Raw genomic sequence first — 14,668 nt, 5'->3', positions numbered from 1 at the left:
TCTGGGGGCTCATGGCAGAGCCCTCCCCTGCAGCGTGGGGCAGTGGGGAGCAGCAGGGATTGCTGTCTGCCTGGCAGGAGCTGGTGAGCGTGGGGCTTTTTTTTTTTTTTTAATGCCGGGATGCTGGGCCCAGGAGAAGCAGCCATTGCCAGGGCTGGGAGAGCAGGTGGGGGATGGGGCCTGCTTGATTCAGAGATCTGGCTGATTCGACAGCCGTCAAATCACAAAATCAGATTTGGCCGAATCAATTTGGGACAGTGATTCGAATCACCAAATCAAATCACTGTCCCCCGAAGTGGCTGAATCTGAATCCAAAATGAATACTAGCTGCTTCGTACAGGCCTAGTATCCATGCAGTGATGTAGACAAGTTAATTAGCACAAGACAAGTTATTTGGCACTGTCACTCATCACAGTGATCTGGGTTTTCTCTGTTTTAAAATTGCAAATTCTCTGATTAACCCCCCCCCCAAATCTGCATTTTTCTGTGATTAAAATGAAACACCGCTAAAATGTATATATGTATGTATAGTAGGTATCAGTTGAATACAGTGTTTTGTTTACATATTTTATTTATATATTTACAATTTTAAAACAATATGGAAGCCTACCAGTGCCTCAGTCACTAAGGTTGTAGTCATATTGGTCTAGAGGCAAAAGGAATCAGAAGTTGTGATAGAGGTGATATCTTTTATTAGACCAACTATATTTTTCCAATAAAGTGTCTTTAATGCAAGCTTTTGGGCACAAGCAACCTTCTTCATGCAAAGGAGAAGTGATTGTAAAAGTTTTCCTAGGTAGAAATGAAAGTTCATATTTCATAGGATAGTTAAAGTTGTGTTAAAATCTTAAGTTTGGAACAGTTCCTTTTATGCAGGTTAGGCTCAGAGAAAAATTGGAATAGTCTGTTTACCTCAAAATTGTTTGGTGGCAAGCATGATGTAGTTATATTTTCTTCTGGTTATGATAGTTCGTATTTCACAGAAGATTAAAAAATGGAATGTTCTTCGGGGCAGGAATCTCTTGTGCTGAGGTGTCTCTGGGCTCTGTGATGATGTGAATTACCTTGAACAAAGGCTGGAGTAGGGTCTCAGGTTACAGGTGGTAAAATTTGTTATCTGATATGGAAGATACCAAATTTTAGCTGATTTAAAAAAATAAATAAATCTTTGTAATTCTACAAGGAGGAAGAAAATTTTGCCACCTGTATCCTAAGGCCCTGCTTCTGCCTTTGTTCAAGGTAATTTTCATTATCACAGAGCCCCGAGATGCCTCACCACATAAGAAGGGGGCATCTCACCTGGGTGGCAAGGTGCTTGTGGTGGTGGCACTGAGCTTCCCTGCATTGCTGTGCCCTAACACACTAGGTCCTGCCTGCTGGGCCACGAAGATCCTGGGGCCAGGGTAGCAGGGCATGGAGCTGGAGTATACAGCCCACACTTGCCCCTGCCCTGTGCATAAATCATGCCCCCCAGGACTATGCGCAGTGGTGAGCCAGTACCTTCTGCCCCTGCATGAGCCACCTGTCGCCCCATTGCACTCCCCAGCCGGACCCTGTGGCCACACATTGTAGCCCCAAGCCCCATGTACTGGCTGGGCTAGGCAGCAGCCCCAGGCCCAGCCTTGCTCAACTCCTTCCCTTACTCCCTATGGGGGCCCCAATTTCCATCCCCCGCAACTAGACTTACCTGAGAGAGCTGCTCTTCAGACTGCCTGATGGCCATGTGCATGTGTACATGCATGCATACACATGGTGCCCCTTGCTGGCTGCCCTCCTCTTACTCCTCCGAGTCCCTTGCAGGCTGGAACTCTGCTAACCTGCAAGGGGAAACCCACCAGTTTCCTTTCTTTTCTCATTTAAAGGAGAAAATCCAGGTTTTTCTCCTTAAAATGAGAACATTCCTGTTCAGTAGTGCCCTTAAAGTGCCCTACAGATGTGGCTGTACTATTTCTAGTTCTAGAAGCCATGCACTTAGAGAAGTGCCATTTGCTGGAGAATACTGAAGACCAGTGAATCTAGTTAATAGATGGTATAAGAACTGGAAAGTGGAATTATGTTTTGATCATTCACAAGCACGAGTCACATTTTACTTTCAGGGTTAGTCAAATAGAGTGAATGAATGGGGTTAAGGGGGTGGGGGGGAAATCCTTGATCCTTTTATTTTTTTCTCCCCCAGCCCAGAAGAATAGGTAATTAATTAAAGTCTTCTAAACTTGGAGTCTAGATAAGGGTCTTCTTGTCACTCATATGTTCCATATTTGATTGCATCTATTAATCAAGGTATACTCCTCAGAGTCCTCCTAAAGTGTTGCTATTGACCACCTGGTACTGTAGCTGTTAACAATTTCCAGCTAAATTTTATGATATGTCATAATGATATATGATTCAATGTGGGCAAACTGCTGTGGGCACAATAGCTTAAGCCTCTATATCTAATGTTGGTCTTATGGTTTAAAGTGAAAGCAGGAGATCTAGGTTATATTCCTACTTATGTGACACATTTCCTGTGAAAGATGCTTAAGTCATTTAACTGTGACTTGATTTGCCTGTTTATAACATGGGATTATTAATACTTACTTCTCTTATCTGAATCCAGTAAAAAGCATTCTTAAAACCATGTCAAACCAATGGTTTTGAAGGGGAAAAACTGCTAGTAAAACTGTTCATTGATCCCATCTATTGGCAAGAAAAATGTTATAGCTGGAAAAGAAAATCATATATAATCTTATTTGTCCCTCACAAAAATCCCACAGCTTCCACAGTCAGGCTAATACAAAGAATGGAAAGGACTAATGTGGAATTTATAACCTCCCTCTTTGTTGATGAGTGGAGGAACTCTGTTCCCATAATATTAGATCTTTCTTTTAATGTTCAAAACCATTAATCATTCTGTGCTAATCTCATCTTGAAAATATATCAGTGAATAATTGGAAGCATTGAGTCAGAGAAATCCCTCCTTTACAGGTTGCATTCAGAGAGTAGAAATAGGCAATTTCTTCTCTACTTATCAAATCATGTGTTTGAAGAGCATCTCTTCAAGCTCCATCTTCTTGCCCAATGTGCCCATGTCATCTTGTCATAGTTCGGGTTACATGCAGTCTATTTGCTACTTGCTGATTGGAAAAAAGTATTTTCCAGTATAAGTATCTAAGTAATCTCCTAGACACAGGGAATTCCAGAAAGACTCTTATGCTAGGGACCAAATTGTGTATTAACAATCATTAAAGGAAAATAGTATGGGCCAGATCATATTCCTGTTAGGGAACTAAGTACTGCAAGGCACAAGCTATTTCTGCCATAAGTCAGTAAAAAATCATGATGCAAAAGGTGGATGGGTTCTTCCCAGGTATGTTAGTGACTTAGAGGTACAGCTAAGACTAGGTTGCATTAAGACTAAGATGAAGCAGTGTTGCAAAAGTAGAAGAATCAATGGATTTGCAGGGACTTGAACACGGGAATAGTATCACACTTAGTTGCCTAAATGCCACTGAGGTGTCCAGGAGGTAGAATCGTGTAGAACAGAATAGGATCTCGCCTTATGGTTCTGGCTAGCTCAAAATGTTTTATTACCATTGCTTTGCATTGTTTCTTACCTTCGTTTTGCTCAGGTTTAGTTTTAACAGTTGTTCGTCATTCACTTGTTAATGTTGGGTAGGTACTGTACTAGCTGGATAACACTGCTACCTGTGTTAGAAATGAATATAGGAGAGAGTCAGGTGTTACCTACACATCGTTGAACGTTGTGACCATAAGGTCTCATAATTTCCCTCAAGTGGTTTCACTTCAATGGTTATTTCCCCCAGAACTGCTCCACTGCCCTACATCACCTCAGGGAGTGAGGAGGCACATGAAATGTATTCAGTGGGGTGGCTTACCATGACTTGAAAAAGAATCAGTGCTATGGGGAACTGTGCTCAATGGGCACTGAATATCTTATTCAGATGGGATACATTAACCTATCCTTACAGTAGGTTTCCATGAACCCGTTTGCCCCATATGGGCCATGTGTTTTATAGTCATGTTTCATGTTAGCTGCATTTAAATGAATTCATAATTAGTTTCCGTGACTGAACACAGGCTGCTTTTCTGCAGCAGTCTGATGATAGACAATGTATTTAATGATGTTTCCTAGTATGTGAATATAAGACAAGAATGAGAGTGACAAGTATATTCATGTTAGTATTTTATTGGGGGTTAGGAATTTAATGGTTAAAGGTAACTATAAGGACTTCTGCCTACATTAGAAAATAGGATGAAGTTATCTCAGAACAAATGGGTCCAAGAAAAATTATGAAGTTCTTAACTTGTCCAAGAGTTGGGTTCAGAAGTTGTTGAAAACTTTAATCAGGGTCAGCAAATTCAAATAGGCTTAATTTCTGACCTCTTTCAATCCCAATTGCAGGATTCAGAATTCCTCAAGGTTTTCTCGACTCTAAAATGAGATGCTTGTTCTTTCTTTTAAGAATTTCTTATTGGAATTAAAGGTTATTTGACTGAAATGAAGTATCTTCAAAATTAGATGAGCAGCTCAACATGCACAATATATTTCTATGCATGGGTATGTATAAAAAGATCTGCACGTACGTGGGTTGCATCTATGCATACACATACAAGCAGAGGTAGAAATCATCCTTCACCTTTCACTAAGACCAGTGTAACAATTTTTTCTGTGCCAGGCTTTTCACATGCACTGGCTCTTGTTGCTTGCACAATTTATCTGCCTTGTAATAGCCTTTCTTTATGTTTAGTGGTAATTTCACAGGACTCTACTATCTTATTTGTCAAAGTAAATTATCCTTTAACAGCCACACTGGTCCCTTTTCCAATCCTTCCGTTCTGTCTAGCACTCTGTCTGTCATTCTGCAGGGACAAAATATTTACCTATTATTTAGTACTCTACCCATGGGACATTGGAGAGTCCCAGTGGGTAGAATATTTACCCATTGGGTAGATTAATTAATAAAGGGGAGGTATTAATTGTAAGATTAAGGATCTCTTTCTGGTTAATGTTGCTTCTGGCTGAGTATGCTGATAATCTGCAAAGTGTGAAGTGCCTTGGGATGTTCAAATGACAAACTACATTGTAACTAAGAAGCCATTGTGCATTTATTTCCATATCTCTCTTTCAATTGAGGTTTTAAAAACTGGCTTTTTATTTCTTAGTCAACTGTGAGTTACAGCTTATGTGAGAACTTCTGCCTTACTTATAACCAATGTTTTAAGTTCTTGGGTGCACTACCTGAAACAAGTTCCAACTCTATATGGTAGCTACTCAGTAGGGCTGTGTGAAGCTTCAGTCACTGATTCGATTCAGCCTGATTTGGCAGCTGAATTGCCAAATCTGAATCAAATCAGGAGACCCTTTAATCTCTCTGAATTGAATCAGAACCCTCCAAATTGATTTGGAAAGATTTGACGATTCAGCCATAAACACACCTTCAAATGTTTTTTCTACATACCTCAAGCTACCGAGCGGCTCATGAACGCTGAGATGGTGGAGCGGATAGGTCATCCCACAGGAGCACAGGGGGTACCCAGCACACTTGACAGCGGACCCGGAAGTGGATCAGAAGCACTTCCAATCCACTTCCTGGTCGTGGGGGACCCCACCCTGCCTGGCTCAGTGGCTGGTGTTGGGGGGGTGGGACATGGGGATCTACTGCTTTGTGTGCTCCTCTTAGGTACTCCATCTGCCCCACCATAGCTGCATTCACAAGCCACGCCTGATATCTGGAGGTATGTAGAAAAAACATTTAAAACTGTGTTTGTGGGTGAATTGCTGTTTCTCTGAATCATCACCAGATCTTCAGCTGAATCGAATTGGGACAGTGTTCTGAATCAACAAATTGAATTACTGTCCCCAATTTGGGCTGAACCTGAACCGAATACGGGCCCATTTCGCACACCCGTACTACTCAGTGCTTTCTAAAAATGACCTCTCTCAAGGTGTCTCAAGTTGAGCAGACCAAATTTTCAGGCTCTTGAAAAATGAAGGCTTTTTGATTGGAGGAAGTTTAACTAGATACACCAGGTCTGAAGCTCTTTAATTTTGGATTTGATTCTGAACTTCAGAGTGGTGACAGTGGCCCCTTTCTTTGATTGACATCATAATGGCCAAATTAATAAGCTTCTGAAGTTCACTATTTCAGGTGTTAATCCCTGTGGATATATTTCTGTTCCTATCTTGATACATAGACGGAATCTTGGGGTTTGTTTTGTTTTTTAAATAATTTTTTGTAGTAGCTGAAGGGAAAGACATGAAAATATAGGTAGTTCATAAATTAGAATAAGAATGTAGAGCACCAGACTTTCCAAGGACAGTAGAGGAGAGAAAGCCATGGTTCGTAAACTTAGAAATGTGGTGTTATGTTACTATAATGAAGACTGATGCATTTTCTTACTGGCAATGCATAACCAAACAGCTTCCAATGTCTGGTCATGAAATAAACTTTCCAGCTATCATAAAACAGAAAAATAAAATAGTGAATATGATACCCCATTTGACATGTGTGGTCTGTTGTAAAGGACCAAAATCTTTAATGGTGAATTAAAAAACATATTTTTAGAAAAAGCATTTTTATTTCAAACGATTAAAATTCATTGGCTTATTTTTAAGAGAAATACATCCTATAATATTTTGAAAAATGGTATTTTATTTACCTGTGTGCAAGATCCATTAGTCTAGGAAAATATGTTAACACTGATATTTGATGACTTTTTACAAAACAGAATATTGCTGGGAAAACAATAAAGCATTCCTTGTTTTGCTTTGATATGTGTGATTCCAACAACTGGAAAATCATATAAACTCTGCAGGTTGAAAGTTGATTAACCTTGGAATGGAGAAGGAATTCACCCTTCTATGTGGTGAAGAGAAAGACATTCCAGTAAAGTTTTTAACTTCTTCTCCACTTTCACACCTGAGCTGTGCCATTCTTTCTCCCATTTCCAATAATTCCTGTTTCTTCACCAGCCTTAAGTGCCTGGCAAACATTACCAACCTGGGCCCCAAACAGTTCACCCAGGATCCCTCTGTCCCCCTGACACATGATTACTGTAGCCCTGCCCTCCACAAGGTGGAGCTGAACCAGGTTGCCCTGCATCTCATCTGCATATAAATTTTTGGAGGATCCCAGGACTGCCAGTGACTACAACAACTAGTTCCAGTCATGAGTGGGGTACTAATTAGCACATGGATCCTTTGTTGGGGTTGCTGGAGTATACACACACAGGGTTAGGTATTTAACTGGTCAAATAAAGTTCAATCAAGTGACCAGTCAAATATTGGTCAGAAATTATAGAAAATTGCTAGATCCAAATAATACACAGAAAAAGCACAAATGTTCCATTAAGAAATGGGTAAAAACAATTACAATCATTTTTTGTCAAGAAAACTACAAAACGTAAGGGTTTTTTTTGTAAAATTGCTATATTGTTTAACCAGTTAAAATATGCAGTCAATTAACTTCTCAGTTGACAATATTTGACCAGATCCATAAAAAGCACACAGAAAAATTTAAAGCAGCACTTTAAAACTCTTCTAGATAGACTCACCTGGGGACACACAAATAACTACTCATGGCATGTGCACTTTCACAAATAGGAGCAGCACAAACTTGTGCTCGGGATTTTTGTCTCAGTGCATGTGCCTGAACAATCACCTTGGTGTGGGGCAAGTTGTGCCAATTGGGGCAACATGACCCTATCCAGGTCCTTCCGTATCTGCAGCCAAGGGGAGATCGAGGTGGGGCCCAGCACCTGTGTTGGGCCCAGCACCTGTGTTGGCCCCAGCAGTATAAAAAACTGCCCTGTGCTGGCCCCAACAATATAAAATCCTGCCCTGGCAAGCAGCTCAGGGCTACAGACTCTGGAGCTTCTGAAACCCAGCCAGTTGGTATCTGGGGACACAAACCCTTGTGCCAGCTAGACTGCTGAAGCACCCCTAACCTGGGGTGGCCCCTGCACCCTCTACCCACTGCAGCAGTCTGGCAGTGGGGGCTGCTGCCACCTGTGACAGCATCTTCCCCCTTCAACCTGTGGCCCCATGGCTGCGTGCCTGCCAGACCCAGATGGGGTGCTCCCGAATGACGTGTAGGCAGCTATCAACCAGAAGATGTGCTCCTTGCAGTGGCCTGCTTTGATCTGTCAAAGTGTGTCGTCTTGGCTCCAAATGGCCAAGAGGTCAGCCACCTTGTCTATCCTCCAGCTGGGTCCCCAGTGTTGGCCTTGGACAGGCTCCTCTGCCCAGGTCTCACCACTTGTCTCACCAGCAGAGATCCTGGTGTTTGATGTTTAAAAATTGCAAATATTCTCATAAAGAATCCAAATTCTCTCATTAAAATACCCAAAATAGTGTTTTTCTGCTATTAAAATGAAATGCCACTATATAGAGAGATGAGTTGGGGAAATTTTTATTGAATTATTTACAAGTGTAAAGCAATTTGGAGTGGGGGTTGGAGGAGTTTGTGGATGAGTGTAGGGTTTGTGGGAGTGAGATTTGGGGGTGGGGGGTCAGGGGCTTGTCGGGGTTTGGGGCTTGTTCCTGGGTATGTGGATAAGGGGTTTGTGGAGGTGGCTTGAGGTTGTGGGTGGATTGTGGGGGGACTGGGTGTGGGGGACTGGTTGGGGGTACTGCTTAGGAGGGGTGTGTCTCCTGCCCCCCAACAGGGTGCAGCATCCCCCGCACAGCACACTGACTGCCTCCCCTCCCTCAGAGCCAGTTTCCGCCACTGGGCCCTGTGGGGGGCATGGTCCACGTGCCCCACACAGAGCCCACATCTCTCCCCCACACCACACACATGCCCCCTCAGGGCACACGCCCCTCCCACTTGCACAGTCCACAGCCACCCAGTAGCAGCAGCAGCAGCCATTGGGGTACTCAGCACCCTCCTGGCACAGTCAGGTGTGGTCCCTGTGAGTGGTGCTGGGCCCTAGGTGACAGCCCATGCTGTCCAAAGGTACACAACCCTGCACTGAGCCAGGCCATGCCCACTCAATGTGGAACAGGCAGTGCCAGGTACCAAAATGTCTTTTTGGTGAACCCCAGACTCTAGTTGCCTCAGGGCATGATACAGGACCGTGCCTTCCCTTGCTTTTTTTCTGGGGTTTTTTGACACCAGGCTTTTTTTATACCTGTATTTATTAATCCATCTTTTAATACAAAAAAGTAGGAAATGTAGCTGTGAAGTTAACAGCCCTTCTTTTTTTGTCTTTTATGACAAATAATTCAAGCCTGTTCTGCCTTAGAGTTCATGGATCCATGAACATTATACAATTTCATGTATCCATAAACATGCACCACTGACAGACCTAAGAAAGGTCTTTTTTAGTGTTGCTTTATTATTGATATTTTACTACGGCCTCTGATACATTTTCATGTAAAAATGCCATGGGACCTGATCCCAACAATTGCACATCCTTTCATGCTACACAGGGGTATGGCACGGGACATGATTTTGGAATCAAGGGATCAGATCCCAGTTGGACTCTTTCTGTTCCAAGAAATTGAAAAATGAGTGTTTGCAGATGGAGGCCTGGGCCGAAGATCAGGTGATTATTAGTTGGGTTGGGGCCAACAGCAAGCTGATTGGTGGCTTCTGCCCCAGCACCACACCAGGGACTCAAGCTGGTCCTGGTGAAGTCTCAGCCTTACAATCATTCGTTTTTTGGCTGGGGCCCAGACTGCACTGGGACAAGTTCCAGATTCAGTCCCAGTTCCTGGAGAACCTTAGGTTTTGACCTGACCCTAGAACTGTCCGGTGGGAGTCAACAATCAACTAATAGTCAAAACCCCATGCTGGGTACCTTTGGCCAGGCTGCCCGACGCAAGGGATCAGAAGGTCCCAGCCAGAGTATCCACTGATACATGGAGTCTAAATGTAGAATATTTTTATGCCTTGTATACCTTATATGGGTATATGTACACCTTAGACTGGGTCTGCATATACCACCCTTGCCATTTAGGCTGCAGTTAACACATTAATAATCATAGCATGAATGTAAGGTATAGATGGGGCCTAAAGTATTTCAGTTGGAAATAAGAAAGAAAAGAAAAAACAAAATATTTCTTGCATCTGTCTACTATTCAGTATGTAAATCAGTACCACAGTAGTCTTTCTCCTTCTTGGTGATTATTTAAAGCAGTGACTTTCAGTTGGGCTGCCACAGCACCCGAAGGTGCCTTGAGATCCTTTTAATGGTGCAGCAAGATGCTGCACAGTGTTAGCACTATTAGGTCCGTAATCATGAATGACAACATGAACATATATTTCAAATATAAACTCGTAGTGTAAAAAGCATTCTGAACTGTGGTCTTTCTGAATCCTTTGCAACAGAAACATTTCTTCATTATATCGCTGTACTCAGAATGAAAGCTAAGAGCTGGCATTCTCAAAGAAGTGCCTTGAATCTAAAGCCACTGAGAACCACTGGTCTAAAATACAGATATAAAATTAATTTAATAAAAATGAATGTAATAGTTTTTAATGTACCCTGTGTTTGATCCAAAAGTATCTTTAAGTTTCTCTGCATTTGCAAATGGTGGAAAAATAATGCGATATAGTCATGGCATATTATTACATATTCAAAATTGAATGGGTTTCATGTCCAGAACTTTTTGAGGCTGCTAGATAGACACATAGCCTCATTATATAATGAATTTGCTAAATCCCAGGCGTGTTTGTAATCAAGGAAACTACACTGATTGTATCTGCTCAAAGGAACAATAATCACACTTCTTTAATAATTATAAGCAAGAACTACAAATTATAAGAAACCTGAATTTTTAACCAAAATGATTAGAGACTGGTTCTATTTTGAAAAAAGGGAAGAAAAGGCTGGTGTTTTTTAAAAAAAATATGCCGGTCTTCCTTACTATTTTGCAGTCATCTCCTGGGGAGTCATGGAGAGAATGAATGTGTATACCAGGTATTTTCTATGTTAATTAATATGGGAGAGGATTGAATATCTATTATATAATTAATATTGTGTGCCTTTTGGAATTAAGTGTTTAAACTTTTGAATATGTTTTCTTTTCAACATCTGTAAAGTAATGTTATTTAAAGGACTACCTCAAAGCCTATAGAAATCAGTTGTCTCCTAACCCTTCAAACGTTTATGTATAAGTATTCACATATATGGTGAATTTTGTCATTTACTTCAAGGAAACTACTTAATCCATAAAATTAAGTATGCCGATAAGAGGTTAAGAATCTTTCTATTTATTTCAGTGATTCAAATGCATCTAAACGGGCTCATAATATATTTTTTTTTGTTTAGAAAAGTACCTGAAAAGGGTGGTTTCTAAAGCATGATTTTGTGTTGATACACATCTCATGTAACACCATTAACATTCAGTAAATTTCATGGGACAAAAGTCTAACACACAACTTGATGCAGAAGCAGTCATTTAGAATCTCAGAAGTTCTTGTATTCTATAATACACAGGGCATATCAAATTCTATGAAAATCTGCTCTATAAATTGTAGATACCTTTAAATAGTCATTTTATTGAGGGGGGGGGGGAAGGTTGAACATGTCTGAGACTTTAGATCTGTAATATCCTGTTCTTGTGTTCCTGCTGTATGTGGACAGCTATGAAAATACTGACGGACTGAAATACTAAACTGAAGATTCAAAGTGTCAACTGCATTTTAATATGTTTGTAATTCATAAGTCTGTGTGTATAGCTTCTTTCAATGCAGATATGTTTTCCTGTTTTTATTTTCGCAGGACTATACCTTGACAATGTACTTCCAGCAAGCTTGGAGGGATAAGCGGCTATCATACAATGTAATACCTTTAAATCTTACACTGGACAATAGAGTAGCTGATCAGCTTTGGGTTCCTGATACCTACTTTCTGAATGACAAGAAGTCGTTTGTACATGGGGTCACTGTGAAGAACAGAATGATTCGTTTGCATCCAGATGGGACTGTCCTGTATGGTCTGAGGTCAGTATCAGCATTTTAAAACTTTTTTTTTTAATAACAGTTTCTGATACATAAGGATTCTTTTATATTCTTCACTATCATACTTCCTAACAGCTGCAAATGACTTACACTTAAATGTTTGATGATCAATAAAACTGTAAAAATCATTTTGGATAATCTGAGAGAATTAGCTGTAATTTTTAGTAAGCCTTTACTATTTGTTTTAATAACAGATGACTCAATAGAAGCATTTTAAAATAAGATTTCTGCATTAAAAACTTCCTGTCATTGTTAGAATTACTCCTTAAAGGAACTGAAATAGGAAAAAGAGATAGAGAGAGATCAAATAAAAAAGGAAAATATATACAATGTCTAAACTGATTGCTAGTCAGATGCTTCATTATATAAATAACTTTTGAAAGAAGATGCCCAGGAAAAACTAGGAAGTGTCTTAATAAAGGAAAATGTTCATCATATCCATGAGGTACATTTGGATTAGGAAGATTTATGTGTGTTTTTTTAATATCATTTACATTGATAACTGGATCAGACGTTAAAAGCAAAGCAATGGCAAAGCATGGAATATTTTCACTGTGTCATATGGAGGCTTGGCAATTGCGAGGCATGGCTTTTTGTTGTAGTTCATATAGAACAGAATTCCTTCAGATGTCAATATATTATATACCATTCTGCTTACAATGGTTGGAGTGCAGCACACTTTATAAACATGTTTCCAAATGTTGTCCTGCCCTTATTGAACAAAGCAAAGATGGAGTATGACTAGTAGGACTGTCAAAACAACACCGTCTTGTTTTGACTTCCGTTTTGCCATTTCAATGGGACATTGTGTTTTGTTTTGAGTTTTGTCTTGTTTTGAAAGCACTATTCCGTTTAATTTTTTCAAAACCATTTTGCTGTTTCGACGTTTCGCCCATAGGCTATAATGGGGAAACACAAAACTGCCTATAATTGTCATTCTTGCTTGATTTGGATGAAACTTGCAAGGATGGTAGCCCCTTCTCAGGCCATGAAGTATGATAAGTTTCAAGAAGGTAGGTACAGGGGTTTCTGGGAAACTGCACCTCAAAGTCTTGAAAGCAAAACCCATATCACGTGTGTGTGTTAAGGCACAGCCGGGTGAAAACTGCAGGCATGGTAGCCCCCGTGGAGTCCATGAAGCCTGCCAGCTTTCAAGGAGATAAGTGCAGAGGTTTTGGGGAAACTGCACTTCAGGCTGCTGACAAGTAAAACTTGCGACGTGTGTGTGTGTTAAGAAGCAGTGGTTCACTATATATGTGAAAACTGCAGGGATGGTAGCCCCTGCTGAAGCCATGAAGCCTGCCAAGTTTCAAGGAGATAGGTGCAGGGGTTTCTGGGAAACTGCACCTCAAACTGTTCAGAGCAAAACTTGTGTCACTTGTAAGTGTGAAGGCACAGAGAAAGTTCAGTTCAAACAATGCTTTTAATGCTGTTTTTCTGTCCCTCCCCCAGAGCACTGGGATTGGAAGGGACCTCAGGGAAGGATCACAGTCACTGGCCAGCTACACATGTCAATATCAGAACAGTCATTCCCTCCTCATCCCCCTCCCTCTCGTTAGTTTCTCTTTAGCGGCAAGCAAGCCCAACTTCAAAACTCAAAATATTTAGAAACTTTCAAAATGTTTCGACTACCCTCACTTCATTTTGAAGCTGTTTTGAAGCCTTTCATTTCATTTCAATTTCATTGTTTCGAGCTTGAAACTAGTTGAAACAGCCTCAAAACGAAATTGCTGGCAAAATTTTGCACAGCCCTAATGACTATGTTTCTACAAAGTCCTTTTGCTTTTTTGTTCTGTAATGTCATTGGTGTCTTTTTATATTTCTTTTCTAGTCCAAGCTATACAGGGAGGATTATACTGTGGTTGCTCGGGGCTGTGGGGGGCAGTCAGGAAGGCCAAGGAGGAGATGGAACCTGGGACTAGCTTCCCAGATCAAGGACAACTAGAAGTCCTTTTTTAAATGCATAGGGGGCAAAAAGAAGGTACCGGGTAACGTGGGGCCCCTGCAGGACATGCTAGGAAATTTGGTCGTCACACCATATGACAAAGCTAACATATTTAACGATTTCTTTGCCTCCATTTTCCTGAGCAGGGACCGGAACAGCCACCCCCCATCTGGGCCCCCCTCAGACCCAAGGGGAGGCGCACCTAGGCCAAGGGTTAGTGAGGAAATAGTTAGGAAACTTCTGGAGGGACTGGATGTATTCAAATCAGCTGGTCTGGATGATCTCCACTCTAGAATACTGAGGGAATTAGCTGAGGTCATTGTGGGACCCCTGGCATGGCTGTACGAGCACTCATGGTGCTCTGGTGTGGTGCCAGAGGACTGGAAGAGGGCCAATGTGGTTCCCATCTTCAAAAAGGGGAGGAAGGAGGACCTGGGAAACTATAGGCCAGTTAGTCTTACCTCAATCCTGGGCAAGCTTTTTGAGAAAATTATTCTGGCACATGTCCACGAGGGTCCAGCAGGGGAGATTATGCTTAGGGCCAACCAACACGGGTTCATTACAGGCAGGTCCTGTCTGACCAACCTGGTGGCCTTCTATGACCAGTTCACTGAATTCTTAGATGCAGGGGTAGCAGTGACTTCCTGGACTTTCGGAAGGCCTTCGACACTGTCTCTCACCCCGTTCTCATTGAGAAACTGGGGGACTGTGGTGTCGACACCTACACAGTCAAATGGGTCACCAACTGGCTGGA

General features: G+C 41.5%; 1 protein-coding gene across 2 annotated transcripts in view; it reads left to right on the top strand.

The window, feature by feature from the left end:
* Window positions 1–14,668, top strand: part of GABRB2 (gamma-aminobutyric acid type A receptor beta2 subunit) — a 371,234-nt gene that overhangs the window by 152,746 nt on the left and 203,820 nt on the right. For both annotated transcript variants that reach the window (XM_019506486.1, XM_019506485.1), the window contains exon 5: window positions 11,731–11,951. In XM_019506486.1, the coding sequence (XP_019362031.1) occupies window positions 11,731–11,951 (221 nt within the window). The remainder of the gene's footprint in view (window positions 1–11,730; window positions 11,952–14,668) is intronic.

This window comes from Gavialis gangeticus, unplaced genomic scaffold (genome assembly GCF_001723915.1).
Source record: "Gavialis gangeticus isolate Ggan-Ray unplaced genomic scaffold, GavGan_comp1, whole genome shotgun sequence".
Taxonomy (NCBI): domain Eukaryota; kingdom Metazoa; phylum Chordata; order Crocodylia; family Gavialidae; genus Gavialis; species Gavialis gangeticus.
Note: the sequence above shows the minus strand (reverse complement) of the source record. Positions and strands in the feature narration are given on the sequence as shown.